Raw genomic sequence first — 26,078 nt, 5'->3', positions numbered from 1 at the left:
TTGATCTATTATTTATTGGATTGTTATTGGTATTTTTAGTGGGTTGAGAAATTCGGTTTGCCATTAATATATTCATGAATATATCATCAATATACAATGTATTTCGTAATATAAACGAAATAATGAGAAATATGAAAAGTTAGTTTTCATATGTTGTATAAATAACTTTAAATCCATAAACAATTCTAAACACAATGAATGAAAATACCACGTTTCACAATGAAACTAAAACTCTATTTACAAGAAACTACAACTTTTCTCTTTGAATGAAATCAACTGTCATTTATGTTTTCCGTTCTGTCAAATGTCAAAGTAGGATTTTGATCTGAATATTGCGAATTGGTTTGTTATTATTTCCTTTTGCAGATTGTGCCCTAAATATTCAGTGTTATTGAATTTATTCTTAGTGTTTGTTTATAATACGACAACACTTTAGTTAAGTGCCTTTCTGAACGCCTCTTTCTGTATCAACAAACGGTTGGTAACCTTAAAAAAATTAAGTGAACAATGCCGACTTCGACAATGTATTTGTAATCATGGATTCTTCTAAAGATTCTGCGTCCATGAGGAATTCTGTAAAGCTAGATGGCGAAGGAGAAAATAGTAAAAATTATAACGACTCTCCTAATCCAACAGGGCCAAGAGACTCTCCTGAAAACTTATTTACATCGACCTCCAATCCAAGCTCGAGCTTTGTTCCCTCGAACGGACCTCAGTCGAATCATGTAAATTCATCATCCAACAATGAATCAGCCTGCGAAGCTAGTAAGTTTAGTGAAAATATTCCCGGAACTAGTAAAGCCCTAAGTACTTCTACTCAACCACAATTTTGTAATAATAAAGTAACAAATTCTACAATTGACGCACCGGACCCTGCGGTTGCTGGCAACAGTAGGTCCATTCCAACCCTGTATGACAATGGCACGGATAGCAGCCAGGACAAACAAACTTGTCAGAAACATAAGGTGTGCTTAGACAAGGCAGGCAGCAGTAGTCTGCCATCAACAAGTGGGACTAGTAAAACTAGTGAGAATGCAGAGTGCAGCCCTTTCAGAGAGAACAGGAAGAGACCCTCGAGTCTGAAGCTTAACCGGCCTAACCTAGATGATGACAGCTCCAGTGATACTGGCAATGATGATTATTCTTTGGGATCAGAAGATGGGTGCATCTACACATACAGGGGTGGAGAACATTTGGCTGACTTACCAAGTTCATTCTTTAGCCTAGACATGGGCTTGCCTTTAGACAAACATCTAGCTATGCCTAATTTCCCCGGGCCCCCGCAGGCCGCAGCTGCTGGTAGAGAACAGGGTTCACGAGCTTCTAGCCCTGACATGGATTTTTTGGAAATGGATTTTGATCCTGGACCCTCATGTGAAGTGGATACTGGTGATGAATCATCCCCTGATGCTGATTTGGAATCTGCTAGCAACATGCCAGAGGAGAATGAGCCTGTGTTGGTGAGAGGAACGTCTCCAGAGTATATTCCTCCTGTTAGGTATAATCCTGTGAGTGTGCCACCGCCACTACCATCGGGGTCTCATGGGGATGCAGACCTATATTCATACAGTGTGCCATCAACAAGTCGAGGAGTTGGGGGTCAAGGGGATGCTCCTGAGAGCAGTAGCAGCCATAATTATGTGGATCAGAACTACAGCTATGGACCATACATCACCCATGTTAACTCCAGGGGAGAACAGCTGATAGTTAGGAGAACAATGGCACATGGACCTATTAACTTTGCAGGCAGCCTTCATTTTACAAGTGGAGACTTGGTGTCACCCTCAGAGCTACTATGTTGTGAGTAAAACTATTATATTTTTCGCCCAATTGTAAGGATGGCGCATTACATTTTTTATTTTATCTCATAAAAATGGTAGATAAATCAGAAGTAAAATGCACTAATGATTGGTTTAATTGATTTATTTTATCACACTTCAAGAGTATAGCAATTAGCAGTTGTCGGTTGCACTGATAGTGATAACTAATTCAAGTTATTTTAAGTGGTTATAGACATTGAAATTAATGAGAGAGATGAGATTGCTCTTTTGCAGTAAAGTGTTGTTTTATTATTTTGTACTTAAAACAACATTTATTTAGACATAACTATTGAGGCTTGAGTCTTGTATGGTTCCAATTCATAGAATTGGATGTAAACTCTAATTAAAAACTGTATAGTTACTCTCAGGTTTTTAGTCCTTTGTATTTTTCGTAACAAAAATATTGTTGCAATTTTGAGTGAGACAGTTGAGTGAGTACTCATATCTATCTCGCACAGCTATGCAGGTCTCCTTCAAGTTTTACTATAACGCAATCATTTGCAGATGATGATGAACATGTGGAAGCATTTGCTCACCAAATCAACCAGTCCACACTTGATACTGCAACCCTGTCATCAGCCCTGTACCATGTTACAATGGCTAAGAAACTGATCGCTGAGAAGGCTCGGTGTGATGCTGAGAACCAGGCTACTGCTAAGGTAAATGTTCCTATAATATGACTCGACTATAACTTTAGTACATGAATCATACAAAATTCAGGAAACAGTCAGTAAATTTTTCTTACAAAAGATAAGAAAAGGAAGGTCTTCTTTTAGATAAATCTTGTATTCCAAGATCTCAAGGGTATGATCTTGAAGGCAGCTGCAACACTGTTTATTACAGTTTTTTTAATCAGTTTACTTTATAAACAGTTCTCTTTTTACTGACTGCCGAACAAGGGGTCCCGGGTTCGATTCCCGGGTCGGGCAAAAGTACTACTGGGTTTTTTTCGGATTTTCGAAAATTTGTCGGTGGTAGCACGGAGTCTGGAATCGTGTCCAGTATATGGCAATAGGCTCACCCCCTATTACATGGGACTTATAACACAAAAAGGTGAAAAGTGGGTGTACATTGTATAACGGCATTACGTGCCGTAATGTGCACCTCTTCGAGGATGAAAGGCGTGACGTTGTGTGTGTGTTCTCTTTTTATTAATAGTATTTTTTAAGGAAGCATGTAAAATAGTACTCTTGTTTCTTCGTACAGGCGAGTGAAGCAGCGGCCAGCACTAGTACGAGTGCAGCGTGCGTGGAGCCGCCGCGGTGTATGATCTGGTCGGAGTGCGAGGCCTGCGAGCGACAGGTCACGCAGATTAGCACCTCGGCCTGCGGAGCCACTGCTGTCGTCAATGTTTTTGTTAGTATCTCTTGTTTAAAGAAACTGTATTTTATATCATAACATGACTGCATCTTTGTTTCTATCAAAAATACTTTGTGCTTTCAAACTACTATCTAATATATAATATATAAAATTCTCGTGTCACAGTTTTCGTTGCCATACTCCTCCGAAACGGCTTGACCGATTTTGATAAAAAAAATTGTGGTTATCTATGAGAATCGGGCCAACATTTATCATCCCCTTAAATGTTAGCGGTAGTACAACCCTAAATTTTTATTTTCCGCGGACGAAGTCGCGGGCAGAAGCTAGTAGGTATACATATATGTTTAAACAAAACAATGTAACCAAGAATTGTATTGTAAACCAGATTGAAAAAGAGTAACCTATGGAGTACAGACAGACATTTTGTTATTTTTGTATTGTAATATTTGCTTACATGTTTAACTGTGCCTTCCCAGTCTATATGAAATAGATAATTTTAACTTTGACTTTGAAAAAAATAGAACAACATTGTATTTATATATTCTAAGAACTCTATATAAATATTAAGTAACATATATAACAGTTATTATTAGAGTTTATTTGTGCTAAATACATATTTGAATGGATCATGAACATATTTATTTATATTACAGAATGCGTTGGGTGTTCCCGTGAATTTAGAGAAGATAAGTTCATCCGTCTGCACCAGACAGCGAGCTAACACTGCTCCGTTACCAAGGTAAATAGCAATCATTTTTTTCGTAACATGTTTAATTTTTTTGTACTAATTGTTGTAGTATGTTTCTTCTAGATTCTAAACAATTATTATTTGTTTGAAACAAACTGGTAATGATTATGATTTTTTTTTATTATCTTTATTAATTTAGGGTTCTTTGGTGTTTTGCACCCTAAACATACCTAGTTAAAACTTACATTTACTTAAATACTAGGTAATCTTATCTACTATTATTTTTTATTTTTATTGCTGACATCATCAAGATGTCAGTTATAAAATATTGGCCGTAAAATAAAACATAAAAGATATTTTTTAGACACAGGTGCTCCCAAGTCTTCACATTCATATTATGTCAACTAAATCTCTAATAACTACTTTTAGATACTTGCTCTCCCGCGCCGTGGCTGGTTGTACTGCAGCGGACCTGGTCTCCGGCATCCACAGAGCTTCAGATGGTCTGGTCACTGCCAGGTTCTTCCCAACATACCCTGAGAGAGCCATCTCACTGTCGCACTGGCTGGCTGATTGGATTACTGTTGGTAAGTAATATGGCAAAGCCTTGTGATAGCAGAGAACAGACTAAGGAGGAGGCGGGGCGCGTGCGGGAACAAACCTCCTCAAGCCCCAGCCGTCGCGAGAGACACTCTGGGCGTCGGGGATCGCGCGACGATCTCCGGCCACCGTAAGTGCGGGCCTGCGGACGGCGAGCAAGGGTAGCTCACCGCCCGAACAGAACCAGACCCGTGCGTGCGGCGCGTAGCGTTCCGCGCGCGCCTCAAAGAGCCATCAGACCACCACAGATGGGGCCCAGTAGGGCTGATGCCTGATCCGGAGCTGCGGACTACCTAGCGAGTTTACCGGGGCTCCGGCTCGTAAAGCAGGAGAAGGAACGGGGTGGTTTTTAGTCAGTAAGAGTCTGACACTCCCTCTCGCCTCGTCCAAGGCGGGAGAAGTCATTGTATGACTTTCCCCTCAAAAAAAAAAAAGCAGAGAACATATTTAACGCCCACTCTTCCTTCGGGACGCGGATGACGTAACACCTGTTTTTTTTTAACGTTGTTGACTAAGGTAGTCTTCTAAGGAACTACAAATTGACAAAGATCGGACAGCAGCATTCTATTAAAGCTTTTTAGCGTCCAATATGCAACTCTGTTTTGAGTAGAGGAGGATGATACTTTAGGAGTGTGGACAGTCAAGGGTTGTCGAAGAAGAAACAGATTTCTGTCCTAAAAAAAAATCTTCTTGGGGAAGTTTCTTCTGCAAAATGATTGGATGATGCTTTTAGTCTGCGCATTTCGCTACCCACTCCCTCAGAAAATAAAGGCGTATTATGTTATGTATGCTATTCCAATTCCATACTATATATTATGCATATTATATTCTACTACTTTTAAAATATTTCAACCAATACCGTTAAAGTTTATTTTTATACAACGTAAAAATTATGTCCAACAATGCTACGCAATTTTGAACTTTAACTCTATCAAAATAAAGGCCTCATTAATCATCATAGTAAAACGTGAATAATGTTAACTATTTGATGTTGTAAGTTCACTAAGACGTAGTTTGCATACATTAATGCAAATATGCATGAGTGATCGTAATAGTTTAATGAGTTTTGTGTCAAGCTATTATAGCACTTACTACGACTTACTTGGAATGGGTAGTGAGGTTGGTCGTCAATGACGGTATCTACATATGTGCATATTTGTTTACATAAATAAGTTTTTTTATACTTTGTTTAGGGACTAAGAAGCAGGAAGAAATGCCTCTTATATTAAGTTGCTTACATGAAACAGTATTTTAAAAGATATTAGATTATTACGCGGTCTGCGGTATTTATTCAAGTTCCTGAACAAACAGCCTCATGGTTAAGACTAACTTGTTATTCTGTTCGTCTAACACAGGTGCAGTACCAATTTTAACCCTGAACTTGCAAGCCGGCTACGAAAACGACATCCCAGATGCATGGCACCATCAGATGGTCTTCGGAGTGTCTCCACGAGGAGTGTACCTATGTAACCCAGTAGAATGCATCCGTGAAGCCACCCTGTGGCAGCATCTGACGTCACCATCAGTGCTGCTGGTCAAAACTAGGGATGTCCTGTCAAGATTCACTGCGGATACTGATCTCTCACCGTTGATGGTCGTTCCTGATCGACGGTTCCATACTTTTAATGTGCTTGGTGAGTTTATTCAATGGAGATATTCTTAATATTGTTTTGGAATTTGGGTTGAAAGCAGTGTTTTCTCCAGAAATCAATTTTATTACGCCCAGGGTTATGACAGCCCAGGGCGTCTACTTTAATTCAACGAAAGAATAAACTTGGCAGATTGCATACTACAATTCTATTTATTGCGAACTTTCGTTAACAAAAATGAAAGAATGAAATGAAGATAAATAAATAGATTTTGATATAAAATTAAAAATAAAACGTTATTTCAAGTAATTCTATTAGTAAATCAATAAAACCTACTGCCGAAGATTAAACGAAACTTCGCATTTGAGAACCGGAGTAGCCCTACAGGTTTATACTATAGCTGAAGTTTATCTTGTACTTTCATATCAAGATTGGTCGTTAAGTTTACTGACCAAGAAAACATCTGCAATCAGTAGATGGAAACAAATACATAATATTATTGTATATATTTAGATATTTTTTATTGATTGATTTAATTTCCGGGTCAGGCAAAGTATTACTGGGCTTTTCTTGGTTTTTCGAAAGTTTCTTAGTAGTACTACGGAGTCTGGAATTTGTGTCCAGTATATGGCAATAGGCTCACACGCTATTACATGGTACTGAAAACACAAATGTTGATAAGTGTGTGTTGCCGTAAAGTGCACATCTGCCTACCCCTTCGCGGATAAAAGGAGTGATTTTGCGTTGCGTTTATTTTTTTTTACTTTTCCAATTACAGGTCAAGTAATAAACGTGATCCGCGAATGGCGTGCCATTGGCTGGGGAGACTACGGTACGCGGACGCGCCACATCCGCATCCCGGCGTCGTACCAGGCCGGCGTCACCGTGGCGGCGCTCACCGGCTCCGAGGCCCACCGCCGCCTCACCGTGGCGCCCCAACTGCCCATACTCACGCAAACTGAGCCCTGAGCACGGTGTATGTACTACGTTTTATATAACTTTTAAATTATATGTGCAGTCAGCCTAGCTATTTAGTATGCAGTTACGAAAATGTAGATTAAGTTTGGTACAGAGACTGTTATCACATATCAACAGCCTATAAGTGTCCAGATACAGCTACGCGTACAAGAAATTGTATGCAAATGAAGCCATATTTTGTAATGTTCGGCTCAACTCCCAACCAATTGTTACTGTAAAACTACTGAAACCACTATAACAATTTTCCCAATATCTATTCTATTAGAACTCGAATTCTATATTCACTATTTTTTACTGTTGTACTCTCTGTACTCAATCAATTATTATTTTCTTTACGGTATACTAAATAACTAGGCTAGTTGTACTTCAATGTTAGGGACGGGTAAGCGGCTGAGTATATTGCCGCGCAATTTAAGGCTGAGAATTGATTACGTGTTATTGGGTCGAGTTCACTGATAGTTTTGTCTTTATCACACTGTCTGTCTAACTATAAGTTAAAAAGAGACGGCAATGTATTCTAAGTAATGTATATTTGGTTTCGTTTAATTGATGTTGCCGTCCTTATCTGATTGGTTTGGTTTTACGATGGTGTCAGAGGGATAAAACATCGAATACTCGACCTATGTTCACTTGAGGAGTAAGGTTGTTGTTCCGAAGCGTCGGATGTATTTAGTGTTTCACAACACTGGGTGGTTTAAAGTGCACTCAATTTTAGGTGGTATAAGAGTGATTGTGTGTTCTGAAAATTGGTGATAGGTAGCCCAAATGGGGATTCGCGCGACGATTTATTCAGCTATTTGTATTATAAGTTTGCGTTCTATATCGGCAAATATGTAGTGATATGATATGTTTATATTGACTGAATTGGTAGCACTACCCTAAAAGACGTTGAATTTTCTCCCAATCATCTCATGGTTGGCGATAGAAAATGTTATTCCACTCGCGACTGATGTCTCTGTTTGGTATTGAAAATGCCAATTTGTGCACGCCAAATAGATGTAGATATTCTATTATGAACGTAGTGAATAGTATTAATAAGGTATATTATTGAACAACGGTTGAGATGTTGGTATGAGAGAATGAATTGGCGCTAAAATTTAAAATAGAGAGAAATAATGGCCGTGGCTGAATAATCGACCTTAGGTTTTGTTAATTTAACTCTGTATTCGTGTACAATGCATAATCGCATCAATGTATTCATAGAAAGTTGGAGAACTTTACTATAAACAATGTTCTATTGGGAACATAGCTATTGTAGTTGATTATTTTAAAAATGAAATGCAGCAAGCATACACATTTCTGCGTATATCGTAACACTTACCTTGTATTCATAAAAAAACTGAAACTGTTTTAACTGTAGAATACTTTACTCTTTTGTTTTACATTGTAAAAAAATATTTATTCACCACTATTTAATTATTCGTAAAACCGTTTTCCAAAATGATTAGTAAACTTTTCAGTACGCTTAGTACGACTTTGCTCGTTCGGCGATCTTATTGGTTGCTTTATTCGAGCCGGCCAATCAGAGCGCGCTGTCGTTTCGATTACTTTAAACGTAAAGCAAACTCATGCTAAGTGTACAGTTTTCTACATGAAAGAAAGTTACAAGGTTCTACAGTTAAAATAGGTTTATAATGAATAAAACTTAGTTAAAGAGGACCACCGAATTAACGATATAACTAACTATAATAATATGTATTAGAATTAATTTGATCTGATCACAATTGATATCAACGTAAGGTATTAATAACTATTAGCAATCACATTGATAAGAGCTTTCTCAACTAAACTATAGTCTAATCACATTTACAAGTTACATTCACCTATTTTGATATAAGTACGTAATTATTATTATCATTTCAAATTTATAATTTGCTTGTTTATCATTATTTCTCAATATAAATGTTGATTTTGACCTTAATCCTTAATTTACGTTGACTTGCACTGCAGGCGGCACTAATCATAACGCATTATTAAAAACCAATACTTAGGAAGTTAGAAACGTGATAAATGTTTAAAAGAACACATTTTAAATGCTACTTTAATCTATAGAGCATAAGGTTTATGTTTAAATAATAAATCATCTTGTCAACCACACATTTTAAGATAAGTAGAGGGAGCCACTTGAGTTTATTGCGACACTATTTGTAGGAGCTCTTAGCCGCGGTGCGTGAGTACCGGGAACGCCGATGTCTGTGTACACCAAGCAGCTTTATTGAACTGAACTAAATGTAACATGTAAACGAAACTTATAATTACGTATGACAATGTGATCGCGGATCTTTTTCTTCTCCTCTAATAACATCTTCTGATTTGTTTCGTTGCGGGATCCAAGACAGTCATTCATTTCCCTGGGACGCGCCGGACTTCAGTGATCCGGTGTTTTCATGTTATCTACTGTAGATACTGGCTTACAGGAGTTGCAACGGTATGGGGGGTTGTGGCGGGCTTGTCCCATAAAAACAATGTGATCGCGGACGTCAGCATGAAATTGTCGAGCGTGCTCGCAAACACTATTTATACTGTACCTGTTTGTTTATTCATACATATAGCCATCCATATTGTATTATTACTTGTTCCATTGAGGTACGCGTCCACAGGTCCGCATCGTACGCATCGCACGCACTGCACGCATTCCGTATGACGTCATCAGCAATACCTACGTATACGTACGATGCGTGCGATGCGTACGATGCGGACATGTGAACGCTTACCTTTATTAAACCTATATCTACGAATATGCACAAAATAACGTATTATGTTATGATTATTAATTAAATATTATTATTTCTTTATGTTTAAACTTGAGTATTTACGTTTATAGGGCTGCACTTGCGTCGCTCAAACTATAATTTGATATATTCATTGTATAATAATAATAGTAGTATAGTTATCTACTTAGTAAAAATTTTTCGTAAACTGATACTGTTTTATTGGCTAAATTTTATTAGCCAAAACAGATTGTAAATAGATTTTGTAAGGAATAAATAATGTTAGTCAATTGGTGCTTACTAGTCAAAATTATATTAGCACGTACTATTAGTCTGCTATTTTAACTCGAAACATAATTCTCTAAATTTTAGATTCTCTTATAAAAACTTTGACTAAATGACTCGTAGTTTCGCTGTGGGATGGAGATATCTCTATCTCCTTCTCTCTTTTTCTCTTTACACTAGTAATGTACTGGTAATTTCAAAAATAACTTTGGTGTTTATTTAAAAATGTCATAATTGAAAGCTTTAAACCTCTTCTGAGAAAGGTCTGTCTTCTCTGAGATAGAAAACATAAGAACAATATCTTTCATATCACCAATTTAAAACATCTTCCTTATACAATACAGGTAATTTTTCTGTGGCAGTTACAAAGATTTGTGTTTCAAATTAAAATATCAGACGCGTTGTAGTAATTTCAAACACAAGTATACCGATGTTTGTAAACGTGGATGCACATGATGCTAACGCTTAAATCTGTACTCTATTTACGTTAACGAGAACTGTTACGAGGTTTATTCAATGTTCTAGAACATTCTAGCCGAAGATTACCGAATGCTTCCGATTTTTTCCGAATGTATTCCTTTGCTGTACAAGTACAGTACTGGGCAACTATTGAGACACTATTTATTTGAGTCTGTTCAACCGGCAATGTATTTAAATCGTGTTGCTTAAACATACTACTGAAAGAAGCAAATTCAAAGAGGAGATGCCATAATGTGATTGTGCAGTGACAAACAAATAGACCCTGCCTAATGATATTAGTGTAGTAAAAAATGTAGATAGGTTATAAGAGCTCAGAAAGTGGCAACTTGTTTGTAGTATAGGACTGCATGTTGGAAAATAGAGAAGGGTGCGGTTTGTAACGTCTCGCGCTCCCTGTAAAGTTTCATGCAATGTTAAAGGGTGTCCAGTGATGACATCTTCTCTTTGTATTCGCTTCATGATGAGACCCTAGGCTAATTCACAGAAGCCTAAACTAAACAAATTAAATGCAGCAGCATGTTATTAATTCATACTTTCATAAGTATTTTTTGTTAAGTGTTCACAGTGTAGTATATGAGTTGAACAACAATAACTATTATACAGATGAAATTACAATTTCTCAAAACAATTCTAATATATTATGTTTCTTTTTCGACTTGTCTCTGGCTCTAGTCTAGAAGCTTCTGAATGGTTGTCACGTCATCGTCGGTCTTGTGTGTTTCCCGCCATATTTCCAGGCGCCATTTTTGTTTTTAACATTTATATATTATAACCTCGTAACAAGCGTCTCAAAATATTGTGTATTATATTTTGCAAAGTGTTTAAGTTAAGTTTTGCATTTTACGTTAGTTTAGTACTACTGCTGTTTACTAGGGGTCAGTGACACTACCCCTTATACTCGATTATATAAAGCAATGTCATGTATAACATTATATTTTTGGAATATACTATGATAGTACCCATCTAGTTGTTTTATTGTTCCTGTTTTCCAAGCGTAGCCTAATATAAGGCAATTTCACTTTTCCTTTATTATGCAAATTTATTTCTTAAATGTTTGGTACCTAATTGGTCCGGCGATCGGATCACACTATGTTATGTTTTTTAGTATATTTTTTTTTATAAATTACCACACAAATTGTCGTACATATTGGTTAAATCATATGAAAGGCAAAAAAACTACATCATGAGTCATAGATGTCGACTGCACAGGCCTACCATGATGACTTCCTGGTCGGCGGCTTCTTATTAGCATAAATAAACATAGAAATATAAATAAAACAATCTTTATAATAGGCCTACTCATTTATAAGTACTATTATTTTTTTTCATATTAATAGATTTATCATTTACATAAACGTATGTTAAGAAAGACAGGCTATTATATAAATACATAACCTCACGCCTGTGTCCCATGGGGGCAGGCAAGAAAGACAGGCCTAGACCTATAAATCAGTACAGATGTCTACAACTCGCTTCTAAAACTTCTAAGTAAAATTGTATCTCTCCTTTAGTCGGCAGAGCTCGAATTCTGCGAACTAAATCTTCATATACAGAACGTTCATACTCTTTATACACTTTTTCCATTTCTAATTCATCAAAAAGCTGCTTGATGCGCTTCACATGTTCAGGGTCGGTGCTGCCGTAGTTTTCTTTGAAGATGGAACGTTGTTCGTCAGTGCAGCGCTGCAGCGCTGTTACGGCAAACCAGGTTAGTTTACCTTCTTGAATATCCGTGCCTATCTTCCCTGTTTTGATATCGTCCACGAACACGTCTTTGTAGTCATTCTAAAAGAAATAAAACGATTTCGGTTATATAAGCCATAGTAATCGTATCTATCAAACGTAGGTAAGAATATTTAGTAGGTACATTGCGTAGTTAGTATTATTTATTCTTTTAATTTTAATTACACGATGACAGACATTATGTACCTAATCACTCCTAGTAAGAACTTTTCCAAATCAATAAGAAGCTTATGCAAATGAGTATTTTCAGTTTGCAAGATTAGAGATTTTACATACAAATAAATGCCTACTATTATTTTTTTCTTTCCAATTATTGTCGTCCCACTGCAAGGCAAAGGCCTCCCTAACTTCCTTCCACTCGTCTCTTTGTAGAGCTTTCTGTGGCCTACTATTAAATCGTTTTAAAATATTTCTTACCTGAAATTGTAGAAGCCTGCCCAAGTCCCAAGCAATCTTATTTGCTTCTTCTGAGTACTTGTTCTTTCCGTCTTTTACTAGTGTAAGAGCTAGGAGCATAGGGAATTTGAAAGAGTAGATGCCAGTCTTCTGGTATGCTATTGTATCGAAGAGCTCCATTGTGAATTTGTCAAGGTTATTCTTCTTCTTGTTGTAGCCAGATGAGCAATCCAAATACTGACCTACTGATGTTTGTAACAGAGTCTGAAAATATTAAATGTGCGTTAAATTCGCTCCGAACTGTTGCTGTATATTATTAAACCGATTGAAATATCTATCAGTAGATCTAATTATACTGTTTAACTATAACTGATTTCCCAAAAAGGAGGAGGATCTCAATTCGGCAATTTTAGAAGGTAAGGGTTGAAGTTTCCGGAGCTGCGGACTACCTAGCGGGTTTACCGGGGCTCCGGCTCGAAAAGCAGGAGAAGGAACGGGGTGGTTTTTAGTCAGTAAGAGTCTGACACTCCCTCTCGCCTCGCCCAAGGCGAGAAAAGACATTGGATGATTTTCCCCCCTCAAAAAAAAAAAAGAAAGGGTTGAAGTTTGATTGTAGGTACCTAACTGAGTTTGAGATTGAGGTTGGAGGATCATCATCCTAATAAAAAGAGGGCTATTAAGAACTAGGAATACAAAACAATAACTAGGAACAACATACCCCATTGGTAATCTTGATTAAATCTGGGAAAAATGGTTCCTTTCCGAAGTAGAGGTCCATTACTTCTACAGCACAGGTTAGCAGGACGCCACAGTCATTGACTGCTCCGAGCCCAACATCGGAGTGCAGGTACCAACACTCCTTGCCTCGGCGAGTTTGTGACGCGTCCACTATATCATCCACAGTTAGGAGATAGGCTTGCACCTGGGACAAAACAAATTAGCTTAATTTTTGCCCCTTTTTCTATTTAAGTACTTCACATTGCTATAACATTTATTACGCACTATTTCCACGACCGACCCCAAAATTCGTGCTCTGTGCAGGTTGTCTTCAGTGAAGTATTTGGGATCTTCCATCATTTCATACGCAAATGACACTGCCAAACCTCTGCTTCTTTTTCCACCTTCTAGCGTGTAATCTAGCAACTGCAAATACAAAAAGCCAATTTCTTGAATTAGGTCTGATATTAGTTTCTGTTGATTCATTCAGGGATTCGTTCATCATTTTATATTATCATTCATAGTTTAAGTGTGGGAGAACCATGCCTTGGCAATGGGCCGGCTTGATCGGATGATACCACGGTCTCACCGAAAACTGACGTGAAACAACGCTTCCGTTGTGTGAGTGAGGTTACCGGAGGCCCAATTCCCCCCTTCCCAATCTTCCCAATCCCCGATTCCCCAACAACCCTTAAATTCCTAATGCCGGCAACGCACTTGTAACGCCTCTGGTGTTTCAAGTGGGGCAGCAGCGATTGCTTTCCATCAGATGATACGTCTGCTCGTTTACCTGCGTGTTCCATAAAAAAAAAAACAATTTATCCCTTACCTTTGTCATCCAACGCTTAACGTCTTCTATTTGATTCTCAAACTTGGGGCTGGTCATCAAGGTGCTCAACATTTCTGACTGGACTTCTCGGAATTTTTGCTGGTTCTTGTAACTGTTGAAAGTGATCGGTACTGGCACATTGTGATTAACTGCAGTCTTATGCAACGTCCTAAACTGATTATAGGACAATGTTCTTCGGACAAACAAATTCGCCATCTTGACTTGGACTGAAGGAATTCTTTGTAAAAAAATGTACTATATTTGTGTCCGACAGCAAGCTACCACTTCCTATAACTGATACGCATATATTTAATTCCAATGTATTTATTCACGTAGTCATGATTAATTCCTTAGATAGTTTATATTTGACCCGCGACATTGCGCGTGTATTTTAATCAAGTGAAAATAGTGATTCGCCTTGAAATTTTACGGAGATGTTATGTTGATAGGACATACATTACATTTATAGACGGTTGGTAGTACCTAAGCACATGAAATGGTCATGGTGAAGGCTGTTCTCCGTGTCCCGGAGGCTTAAGAAGCCCACTTCTCATGCATGATGGTGCGGGTTCGAAACCTACCAACGGGAAATTCCAATGTGACCTTTTCCGAGTTATATGTACTTTCTAAGATTATTTAGAAACCACTGACGAACGATGAAGGAAAATATCGTGAGAAAACCTGGGCTTATAATTTCTGATTATAAGTTTGAAGTCGCCGTTATGAGCAAGCGTGCTAATTAATGCTCAAACATTCTCCATGTGAGATGAGGCCTCTGGTCAGCAGTGGCCACTTATAGGCTATTGATGTGAAGGCTCTTCGCAGTAGCTTGTAGGTACCTACATAATAAAGGGTTCGAGAAATTCGGTTTCCCACTGACTCCGTACTTCGATGTACTTCGACGTAAATATTAATAGGATGTCCTTTTTATTATTTTTTCATTATTAGGTACTTACCGCGTAGATGAAGACAACTTGAGAAGTTGTTCTAGGTACCTATCAATTGTCGAGGTACTTTAGGTATCTTTTCTAAGTATCACTTTTTAGTTTATAATAATAAGTACTAGAATCTGCTAGCGGCTTAAGTAGCATAACAGTGGGATAAAAAGTATCCTATCATTTAAGTCAGCTCATCCTCTGTCTGTATACTAAATTTCATCAATACTCGTTCAGTAGTTTCAGCGAAATTGACGGACAAACATCCAAACAAACAAACTTTCACATTTATAATATTCGTGTAATAATTATCAACGGTTGAAAGGCGAAGGTTTTTTGCGATATTGAGTTATAGACATCATTCGATGGAGAAAGATGTGGTGATTCCGAATATGCACATAATATATGAATTAAAATTGCAAATAAATGTCGTTTAGGTAGGTAAATTAGCCTTTCAACCATCGGTTTTTATTGTCACACCTTTTAATCTCCGAAAGGGTAGGCAGAGATTATCAAAGATGCACATTACACACACGTTTTACCTGCAAATAGGTCCCATATAATAGCGAGTGAAAATTATCTGTCAAAATCATTTCACTATCATCCCTACAGAGTGGACTTCCCTTGGGTGCGAACGAAACTGTTCGAATCCACGTTCCTAATCCGTGGAGCCAGGGAATGGAACAATCTGCCGGCGTCAATTTTTCCTGAGAAATACGACCCGGGTCTTTTCAAGGTCAGAGTAAATAGGTACTTTCTCAGTCTGTATGCTCTATCTTCGGCCACATCTTCGCTTCGCTGTCCCGGCAATTAGCGGGTTGCTGGCGAAAGGCAGACAACGTTAAAAAAATAGCAAATTCTGAAAACTCCAATATTGCTTTACCTCAACCGAAAATTAAGCCAAACCATTGCTCGGCCGTAGCACCACGTAGCACTTTCTCAGTCTGTGCTTTAGTACCTATAAGATCCTAAAAGTAGATATCCAATTTGAAAATATTATATATTATATCGCTCACCTAGTAATATATTGGTACATCTGCGATAAAAGCGAAATTGACTTTATATGGGTTACGTGTTTAAAAGTGCATAATATACGTAGTGGTAAATCGGCACAACTCTAGTTTCCAGTGTCATTATAGCATTATTGTAGTTTACCCCCTCACGCACGTAAAACAACGATTCATTGGTCAGTAAACTAACAACTAAACAAGTCAGGTAAACTATGAAAAACGTGAATGTGCCAATATATTACTAGGTGTACGATATACCTATCTGTGTAGATTTATCAATTATACAATGTGATAGGGGTGGGACTTCTAACCCGTTAAGGCTGAGTACTACATCTTATTTTATCGACAAAAAAATAATATGGGGGTTGAACCCCTAATTGAAAATATTGAAAAATAGTGATTTTTTCGGTAAAAATAATTCACAAATGATTTTTTTTCTCACCAAAACATTATCAAACATATGAAAAAGGTTGTTTCTACGACGCATGTAACCTTTGATATAAAAAAATATTAAAATAGCCATAATTTTTAGGGGGAGGGGATTCGACCCCTTCGACCCCCGACTTTTGTCCATAAAATTAGATGTAGAACTCAGCCTTAACGGGTTAGAAATCTCACCCCTATCACATTGTATAATTTCAAGCACCATCAAAATACAAGCGCCATCTCTTGGTAGTAACTAGGCACTACTACTAGTATTCTGTGCTACTACTATGACCATCTTTTATAAAACTTTTGATTAAATTAGTCATAGGTAGTTCCGATCCGATGATATAGATGGAGGTATATCTTTTTCTTTTCCCCTAGTAATGAACTGGTGTTTTTTATAACTAAACTGTATGTAAAATTGTACATCATAATATTCTGACATGACTGCACGGTTGATGTAGTGGCTGAGCAACCGGCTGCCGCACAACGGGTAGCGGGTTGGATTCCCGCACGGAGCAATTCTTTTGTGTGTTCCACAAACTGTTGTTTCGGGTCTGGGTGTCATGTGCATGTGAATTTGTATGTTTGTAAACGCACCCACGACACAGGAGTAAACTCTAGTGTGGGGCAACGTTAAAAAAAAGCATACAGCATGCGGTACACTAGGTAATCTATTGGAATTAATCAGGTCATATTTAACAGGTCGTCAACAAATAGGTAACTGAAGTCAAGAGCTTAATTTTAAAACTAAAAGGGAACAAATACTTACGTCTCATAGGCTTAGTGTATCTTATGGCGAATATAGAGGTACCTACCTACACTTTCAATTTAAAAAAAATGTATCGGGCCATAAATAGTCATACCAACGAATTTTTCATAACAGCGCCTGATCTATTTTTATACCAATTTTTTCATATGAAGGTGTACAAAAATGATGTTAGGAAGAAGCTGTGGACAACGTAACAGGTTACCGGGGTTCCGGCTCAAAACAGGAGAACGAAGAATGGGGTGGTTTTTAGTCAGTAAGAGTCTGACACTCCCTCCCGCCTCACCCAAAGCGGGAGAAGTTATTGGATGATTTAACCCCTCAAAAAAGTTAGGAAGTATGCCATATTTTTTAAATACATTTTTATCTTTTTTTTGAGATATTTCACGTTTTTATAGGACATGGGGCAACTTTGATCCATCTTCTTTAAGTTCAGCATTAACAATTTGAACTAGTGGTCACCTAGTGGTCGAAATTCGACCATATACGATTTAATTTACAATACCACTTAACATACGTTCAAGGATAATTTTTATTTAACGAATTGCTATTAGTTTTGTAAAATTCAAATTAATATATTCCGGCGCATCATGAATAACCAAACCTCCTTCAATGAGAAACCTCTTTTCATATGAGACTTGAGAATATCATCGCAATGTCTGTCAATTTTGACGTTTTGTCAAATACGATACTATGCATGATAGTGTGTGTAATGTTTTATTTATTGATTTAATATACTTTATAAGCATTATTTTTGAAAAATATTAGCGTTCTGCACTTCTCCTACACATAAACTATAAGTGTACCAAATTTTATGCTCCTACGTCCGCGCAATTTTCGTAAAAAGGGGTCGAAAGTTTTTGCATCACGTATTAATATACATATAGATAACCAGAAAAACAATTGCAAGATCATGATAGGAAATAGGCAGGTTTCGTTACAATCGATTCGACCAATTCTGATCGATTTGTGTCACGTAGTTGGTATATAAAAATAAAAGCATGTTTTTTAAATAAATTGTTATATATTTACATTTTTTTCTAACTGCAACGCTTTTTAATGACATATTATACGTATATTGCTGTTAAAAATACTTTATTTTTTATTTTGTTTGTTTTACATTTCATAAATAGCTATTTTACAGTCACACAAAGTCTTTTGATTCACGTTCCTTCCTTGACTTCTCTGTGGTCCAGAAACTTCCAATTATCGTTATCACACCAATTATTTTTTTCTCTATATCCATATACTTACCGCCACATTTTAAGCACCATTTCCCTATAATAGGTATTTGTGTATCCTCTTGGCAAGCATCTAAAAATATGTAAATACTTAAATATGTAGACACCTACCTATATTTTTTTTTATAGTGCAATTCGTTTTATTTTGTGTATAGATCATAATTTGTTACGTTTAAGTATAGAAATTATATTTTACAATAAAATAATTTTACTTTTTCTGTAACTTGTAAAAATCAAAAAGAAAATAGCGATCTGTTATTTTTTGTTACTCGCAGCTTTTCGACATTTTGTTACCTCAAAAACCCACTGTTACATATGTAATTGTTATAGACATTTTCGAAGATGTATTGTTGTACTTATTGTTAATAATTATTATAATTAGTTAATGACACACCAGACATAATATTTTAATTGTAAAATGTTTGATGGTTACCATAATGTTTAATTTAGTTGCCAAACAATGTGAATCTCACTTTCGTGGTATTAAAAATGCATCAAAGTGTTTTATTGTTTTATAGTTCGGTTAGGTTAGGTTTGGGTTAGGTTTGGGTTAGGTTTGGGTTAGGTTTGGGTTAGGTTTGGGTTAGGTTTGGGTTAGGTTTGGGTTAGGTTTGGGTTAGGTTTGGGTTAGGTTTGGGTTAGGTTTGGGTTAGGTTTGGGTTAGGTTTGGGTTAGGTTTGGGTTAGGTTTGGGTTAGGTTTGGGTTAGGTTTGGGTTAGGTTTGGGTTAGGTTTGGGTTAGGTTTGGGTTAGGTTTGGGTTAGGTTTGGGTTAGGTTTGGGTTAGGTTTGGGTTAGGTTTGGGTTAGGTTTGGGTTAGGTTTGGGTTAGGTTTGGGTTAGGTTTGGGTTAGGTTTGGGTTAGGTTTGGGTTAGGTTTGGGTTAGGTTTGGGTTAGGTTTGGGTTAGGTTTGGGTTAGGTTTGGGTTAGGTTTGGGTTAGGTTTGGGTTAGGTTTGGGTTAGGTTTGGGTTAGGTTTGGGTTAGGTTTGGGTTAGGTTTGGGTTAGGTTTGGGTTAGGTTTGGGTTAGGTTTGGGTTAGGTTTGGGTTAGGTTTGGGTTAGGTTTGGGTTAGGTTTGGGTTAGGTTTGGGTTAGGTTTGGGTTAGGTTTGGGTTAGGTTTGGGTTAGGTTTGGGTTAGGTTTGGGTTAGGTTTGGGTTAGGTTTGGGTTAGGTTTGGGTTAGGTTTGGGTTAGGTTTGGGTTAGGTTTGGGTTAGGTTTGGGTTAGGTTTGGGTTAGGTTTGGGTTAGGTTTGGGTTAGGTTTGGGTTAGGTTTGGGTTAGGTTTGGGTTAGGTTTGGGTTAGGTTTGGGTTAGGTTTGGGTTAGGTTTGGGTTAGGTTTGGGTTAGGTTTGGGTTAGGTTTGGGTTAGGTTTGGGTTAGGTTTGGGTTAGGTTTGGGTTAGGTTTGGGTTAGGTTTGGGTTAGGTTTGGGTTAGGTTTGGGTTAGGTTTGGGTTAGGTTTGGGTTAGGTTTGGGTTAGGTTTGGGTTAGGTTTGGGTTAGGTTTGGGTTAGGTTTGGGTTAGGTTTGGGTTAGGTTTGGGTTAGGTTTGGGTTAGGTTTGGGTTAGGTTTGGGTTAGGTTTGGGTTAGGTTTGGGTTAGGTTTGGGTTAGGTTTGGGTTAGGTTTGGGTTAGGTTTGGGTTAGGTTTGGGTTGGGTTTGGGTTGGGTTAGGTTTGGGTTAGGTTTGGGTTAGGTTTGGGTTAGGTTTGGGTTAGGTTTGGGTTAGGTTTGGGTTAGGTTTGGGTTAGGTTTGGGTTAGGTTTGGGTTAGGTTTGGGTTAGGTTTGGGTTAGGTTTGGGTTAGGTTTGGGTTAGGTTTGGGTTAGGTTTGGGTTAGGTTTGGGTTTGGGTTGGGTTAGGTTTGGGTTAGGTTTGGGTTGGGTTAGGTTTGGGTTAGGTTTCTCTCACACTACTTGACACTCTCCGTAGTGTCAAGTATTATGTTGAAGGGATACGGATATCCCGTAATGACATCACCTCTTTGTATTTGTTACATGGTTGTACCATTATATTGGTTTTGTTTTTGGCCATATTAATGGCAAAATAATGTATAGGGTATTCGTTGCCAACATGATGTGGTTCTTATTCCTTTTCATCTGTATAGGCCTACCCCAGTGACTTTCTTGTCGGCTCCTTCTTATTAACATAAGTAAATACAAGAATATACATATTTAATGAACAATTTTTATTACAGATCATTCTTTATATGTTCTGTCAATTCATCACTTACATTAACGTATGGTAAGAAGGACAGGCCATTATAGGCCTATAAATCAGTACATTTGTTTACAGCACGCTTCCAAAATTTCCAAGTAGAATCGTGTTTCTCCTTTAGTCGGCAGAGCTCGAATTCTACGAACTAAATCTTCATATACAGAACTTTCATACTCTTTGTACACTTTTTCCATTTCTAATTCATCAAAAAGCTGCTTGATGCGCTCTATATGTTCAGGGTTGTCGCTGCCGTAGTTTTCTTTGAAGATGGAACGTTGTTCTTCAGTGCAGCGCTGCAGCGCTGTTACGGCAAACCAGGTCAATTTACCTTCTCGAATATCCGTGCCTATCTTCCCTGTGGTCTTATCGTCAACGTACAGGTCTATGTAGTCATTCTGGAAGTAATAAAACATTTCGGTTAGATAGGCTAGGTATCATCTCCATAATATATTGCGTACGATAGCTAGTACAATTTCCTTTAAATTATTAATTATTTTAATTAATTTATAAAAAATGGTTATTTTTGAGATTTGATTTCTCCTGGATCCTGGAGATCGGAGACCTGACTTTATAACCTTGATACTCCATGACCATGACCGTCAAACACACAAAATAAGTTTGAAAATCAGTCTATAAATGCAGTTTCTTCATAGGAAGAAGATGTAAAAGTTAGGAAGTATGCTATATGATTTTATACATTTTCATATTTTATTGAAGACGAAAATGTTTGTATGCACGTTGTTTATAGGACTTAGGGCAATTTTGATCCATCTCCACTGTGTACAAAATATTTATTACCTGAAATTGCCAAAGCCTGCCCAAATCCCAAGCAATCTTATTTGCTTCTTCTGAGTACCTATTCTTTCCGTCTTTTACTAGTGTAAGAGCTAGGAGCATAGGGAATTTGAAAGAGTAGATGCCAGTCTTCTGGTGTGCTATTGTATCGAAGAGCTCCATTGTGAATTTGTCAAGGTTATTCTTCTCCTTAGTGTAGTCAGATGCGCAATCTAAATACTGACCTATTCCTGTGTGCAACACAGTCTGAAAATATTAAATGTACACGTTTATTTTTTGTTTGGCTTTTGAGACATGCGTTAAACTGTTTTTTCTGGTTGTGATATAAATCTTCTGTGAAAGTCGTTACAAACTGTTGTAATATAACTTGAAATATTTAACAGTAGATCTAATTAACAGTTTTAATACGTCTTTCAGAAAGTTGAGATTGAAGTTTGAGTTTAACTGAGTTGAACTGAACTGAGGTTGGAGAATCACCCTAATCGAAACAGGGCCAATAGAAATTAGGAATTGTTAAATAACATACCCCACTGGTTAGTTTGACTAAATCTGGGAAAATTGGTTCCTTTCCGAAGTAGATGTCCAATACTTCTACGGCACAGGTTAGTAGGACGCCACAGTCATTGACTGCCCCACGCCCAACATCGTTAAGCCGGTACCAACACTCCTTGCCTCGGCGAGTTAGCGACGTGTCCAGAATATCATCCACAGTTAGCAGATAGGCTTGTATCTGAGACAGAACAAATTAGAATTAATTTTTGGCACCTTTCTCTATTAAGTCCACATCACTGTAATATTTACTCACAAATTCCAGGACCCACCCCAGAATTCGTGCTCTGTGGTGGTTTTCTGGAGTGTAGTATTTGGGATCTTCCATCATTTCATAAGCAAATGGTACTGATAAACTTTTTCCTCTTCTTCCACCTTCTAGCGTGTAATCTAGCAACTGCAAATACAAACAGCCAATTTCTCGAATTAGGTCTTATATTAGTTTTTGTTGATTCAATCCAGGAAGGATTCGTTCATCAATTTATGACCTACCCTTGTCATCCAAATTTTAACGTCGTCTATTTGATTCTCAAACTTGGGGCTGGTCATCAAGGTGCTCAGCATTTCAGACTGGACTTCTCGGAATTTTTGCTGGTTCTTGTAACTGTTGAAAGTGATCGGTACTGGCACATTGTGATTAACTGCAGTCTTGTGCAACGTCCTAAACTGATTATAGGACAATGTTCTTCGGACAAACAAATTCGCCATCTTGACTTGGACTGAAGAAATTCTTTGTAAACAAATAAACTATAATGTGTGTCCAACAGTAGGCTGTACACTGCCATTTCTTATAGCTGATACGCACATATTTATTTCCAATTTATTTGTACACGTATTCATGATTAATTTGTTACGTAGTTTAACTTTGACCTACGTCATAGTGCGTGTACTTAATCAAGTAAAAATAGTAATTCGCCTTGAAATTGTATAGAGATGTTGTATTGATAGATAGTACATTATTTATTTATAGATCGTTAGCTTTTGCCCGCGACTTCAACCGCCCTTAAAAGCAGGCTTTTGGAGGCTGAGTCACCCTCGTCCGTAGGAGAGCACCCTTAAAAAACTGATCCCCTACACGTGGCCTCTGGGTGGTGCTAAACAGGTGACACTCAGGTGGTAGGTTTCGGCCGACGGCATTATAACCACCCACCGAGCAAAACCGTGTCGCCAAGCGGCCTAGCCGTGTTCCGCCACGATGCTCGGTGACGCCGTACGAGAGGATGGGTCGAAATGTTTGTTCCACTATGGGTAGACCGATCTGGCGCGCGCTGGTGTGGCTGCATCGGGTGGCCAGTCGCGGAGGGTAGCGGGATCCGAGGCACGGTGCACCGCTGGCCGACCGCAGATAGTTGGGGGCCCAATTAGCGTGCTAGCCACACGTGAAAGGCTGCCCCGCCATCTAGCGAAAAATCCCACGTATACGCCATCGTGCCGGTTGGCGACCGGAAGAGAGGGCCCGATGGATTTACGTGGGGGGGCTCGGGCGTCCCCGCAGTCTCCAGGCTGGCCTCCCATTGATGTGGCTAACTGCAGTGCGCGTCTGGGGTCGCCTGTGTGGAGGAACATTTCACTGCCATCCTCTCAGCAACTTATTTACGATTATGAAAACGAGAGCTAAGAAAAGGGTTCAACAGCGGCTGCACTCCCTCTCCCTCAAAGTGCACCTCTCCAACATCCGAGGCTTGCACTCAAATCTCAATGCGGTCCATCACCATCTGGAGACCGAGAACCCAACGCTCTTGTTTCTCTCGGAGACCCAGATCAGATGTCCGTCGGACGTATCATACCTGAACTACCCAGGCTTTTCTCTGGAGCACAATTTCGTTCCCCGTGCAGGCGTATGCCTATACGTCCAAGACGGCGTCTGTTACCGGCGTCTCCGAAACTTAGAGGACCCCAGTTTTTCAACCTTGTGGATACTGGTGGACACAGGCATAGAGAAAATCCTCTATGCCTGTGTCTACCGGTCGCACAGCGGAGATTTGGAGACGACCAGATTAGCGCAGCACCTTGTGGAGACGGCGGATGCGGCTCGGCAGAGGTACCCTTCGGCCCAGTTGGTGTTACTGGAGGACTTTAACGCCCATCACCATGAGTGGCTGTTCCCATACAAGTGCACTGACCATGCTGGGAGGGAAATGCGTAAGCTTGCGCTAACGCTTGGCCTGACCCAGCTGGTCCAGGAGGCCACAAGGGTGCCCGATGTCGACTCGCACACTGCCAACTGCCTAGACCTTCTGCTGACAACTGATCCAGACAGCTACTCGGTGTCAGTATCTTCACCCTTGGGTAGCTCTGACCACTGTCTGGTGAAATCCGTATCCACGTACTCCCCACCGGATCCTTGTCCCAGAGGATCTCGGCGGATGTGGCGGTACAAGTCAGCAGATTGGGATGGGATGCGATCCTTTTTGCATCCTATCCTTGGCGGCCTGTCTGCTTCTCTACTGAAGACCCGTCAGCTTGTGCGGATGCCATAACAGGGGTGTTGCGTCAGGGCATGGAATACTACATTCCATTCTCGGACGCGACATCTTTCGGTGGGACTCGTCCATGGTTCGATGCCGACTGCAGACGTGCTGAAGCGCGAAAGCATGCGGCATACTTGGCATGGGCGGATGCCAGGCGTCGTAAGGCTGACGACACTCTTCAGAGGAAGAGAGCCTATAACAGGGCTGCCAAGTCATTTATTTTATTTATTTATTTATTTATTTATTCTTAGGAAAGCTTACAGACTAATAACAATTTTAATAACTTAATTTATATCTAATTTGCTAACAACAAGCTTCCACCGTTAAATGACTATATAAAAATAATGTTAGTGTCACAGACTGACCCATAAAAAACACTGCTCTTTATTTTTAACTGAGTATACATGTTAAACATTAATTTTAGTTTCAACATAAATTAGTATAAATAAAGTAAAGAAACCAAATAATATTTGTATCCTCGGAAATGATACAGACCATACACAACAACATATATATGCATATAAAAATAAAAATAATGTATAGAATTTAAGGTAATGCGTTTTACTATAAAGTTCGACATCATATACGGGAGTTATCTTTAAAGTATTTATCTGCTAATAAACGCTTTACTGTGATAGCTTTTATACAAAAAAGATCTACATCTAAGTCTTCTGGCATGTTATTGAATGCATGTGCCGCACGCAAGAGAAAGGTATTTTTTCTGTAATTGGTCGAAACAGAAGCAATCTGCATAAGTGGTCTACGTCTGAGCCCTAGAAGGTTAGTGCGTAGGTGTAACTTAGATAATAATTCGGGGCAATCAATCGACCCATTAGCTATATTAACGAAAAAGGAAATATCATTAATATTACGCCTGTAGTGTAAAGGTAGAAAGTGATATCTTTTACAACGGTGGTTGTAATCATCTGAATACTGCCGTGCTTTGTAATCTAAGTATCTAAGAAATTTCTTTTGTACAGCTTCGATACGAGACTTATATATTTCGTACCGAGGGTTCCAAACTTGTGACGCGTATTCCAAGTGACTACGAACGAAAGCACAATATAGAATTTTTATAGTTTTTAGTCATACAAAAAGGCATTACGGATGGCCCGGTTCAACCACATTGGCCGAATAGGGAACAAACTGGCTTCTTACCCAGCGGGTAGTAAAGCATTCTGGTCCCTGGCCAAGGCGGTTGAATCGAACTTCTGCCGCCCTTCACTCCCACCCCTCCTGGGGCCTAACGGGACGCTGGCACACACCGCGGTAGAGAAGGCAAACCTGTTTGCTTCTCTATTTGCGGAATCTTCACGTCTTGATACTGGTGGCGCTATACCTCCTTCTCTAAATAACGTATGCGAGACGAAAATGTCGAAAATTCGCATCCGACAGAAGGAGGTGTATAAGACGTTGCGTAATCTCGACGTGAACAAGGCCAGTGGCCCCGACGGAATCCCGGCCGTGGTTTTAAAAACCTGTGCGCCTGAGTTGTCTCCAATCCTGACACGCCT

General features: G+C 38.8%; 3 protein-coding genes across 3 annotated transcripts; 1 reads left to right on the top strand and 2 right to left on the bottom strand.

The window, feature by feature from the left end:
* Positions 1-298: 298 nt before the first annotated feature.
* On the top strand, positions 299-11,433 carry LOC118265953 (uncharacterized). The gene is made up of 7 exons (XM_035579257.2): positions 299-1,800; positions 2,325-2,479; positions 3,027-3,176; positions 3,794-3,879; positions 4,258-4,415; positions 5,784-6,062; positions 6,796-11,433. The coding sequence occupies exons 1-7, from the start codon at positions 537-539 to the stop codon at positions 6,984-6,986; spliced, it is 2,283 nt and encodes a 760-aa protein (XP_035435150.2). The 5' UTR covers positions 299-536; the 3' UTR covers positions 6,987-11,433.
* A 321-nt stretch (positions 11,434-11,754) lies between these two features.
* LOC118266086 (uncharacterized) lies at positions 11,755-14,449 on the bottom strand. The gene is made up of 5 exons (XM_035579456.2): positions 14,157-14,449; positions 13,613-13,753; positions 13,329-13,532; positions 12,632-12,874; positions 11,755-12,256 (listed from the first exon to the last, which is right to left on the bottom strand). The coding sequence occupies exons 1-5, from the start codon at positions 14,370-14,372 to the stop codon at positions 11,921-11,923; spliced, it is 1,140 nt and encodes a 379-aa protein (XP_035435349.2). The 5' UTR covers positions 14,373-14,449; the 3' UTR covers positions 11,755-11,920.
* A 6,250-nt stretch (positions 14,450-20,699) lies between these two features.
* On the bottom strand, positions 20,700-22,875 carry LOC118266300 (uncharacterized). The gene is made up of 5 exons (XM_035579702.2): positions 22,586-22,875; positions 22,350-22,490; positions 22,071-22,274; positions 21,548-21,790; positions 20,700-21,144 (listed from the first exon to the last, which is right to left on the bottom strand). Exons 1-5 carry the CDS (start codon positions 22,799-22,801, stop codon positions 20,809-20,811), a joined length of 1,140 nt encoding a protein of 379 aa, XP_035435595.2. The 5' UTR covers positions 22,802-22,875; the 3' UTR covers positions 20,700-20,808.
* Positions 22,876-26,078: the final 3,203 nt, after the last annotated feature.

This window comes from Spodoptera frugiperda, chromosome 7 (genome assembly GCF_023101765.2).
Source record: "Spodoptera frugiperda isolate SF20-4 chromosome 7, AGI-APGP_CSIRO_Sfru_2.0, whole genome shotgun sequence".
Taxonomy (NCBI): Eukaryota; Metazoa; Arthropoda; class Insecta; order Lepidoptera; family Noctuidae; genus Spodoptera; species Spodoptera frugiperda.
The sequence above is the reverse complement of the archived record's forward strand: the minus strand, read 5'-3'. Positions and strand labels throughout refer to the sequence as shown.

Coding starts and splice junctions, on each gene's coding strand:
- LOC118265953 (XM_035579257.2), top strand. CDS start 537: ATGGATTCTTCTAAAGATTCTGCGTCCATGAGGAATTCTGTAAAGCTA. Junction 1,801..2,324: donor ACCCTCAGAGCTACTATGTT/GTGAGTAAAACT, acceptor AATCATTTGCAG/ATGATGATGAACATGTGGAA. Junction 4,416..5,783: donor GGCTGATTGGATTACTGTTG/GTAAGTAATATG, acceptor CGTCTAACACAG/GTGCAGTACCAATTTTAACC.
- LOC118266086 (XM_035579456.2), bottom strand. CDS start 14,372: ATGGCGAATTTGTTTGTCCGAAGAACATTGTCCTATAATCAGTTTAGG. Junction 13,754..14,156: donor TTAAGCGTTGGATGACAAAG/GTAAGGGATAAA, acceptor TTGTATTTGCAG/TTGCTAGATTACACGCTAGA. Junction 13,533..13,612: donor TGGGGTCGGTCGTGGAAATA/GTGCGTAATAAA, acceptor GTTTTGTCCCAG/GTGCAAGCCTATCTCCTAAC.
- LOC118266300 (XM_035579702.2), bottom strand. CDS start 22,801: ATGGCGAATTTGTTTGTCCGAAGAACATTGTCCTATAATCAGTTTAGG. Junction 22,275..22,349: donor TGGGGTGGGTCCTGGAATTT/GTGAGTAAATAT, acceptor GTTCTGTCTCAG/ATACAAGCCTATCTGCTAAC. Junction 21,791..22,070: donor TAGTCAAACTAACCAGTGGG/GTATGTTATTTA, acceptor TAATATTTTCAG/ACTGTGTTGCACACAGGAAT.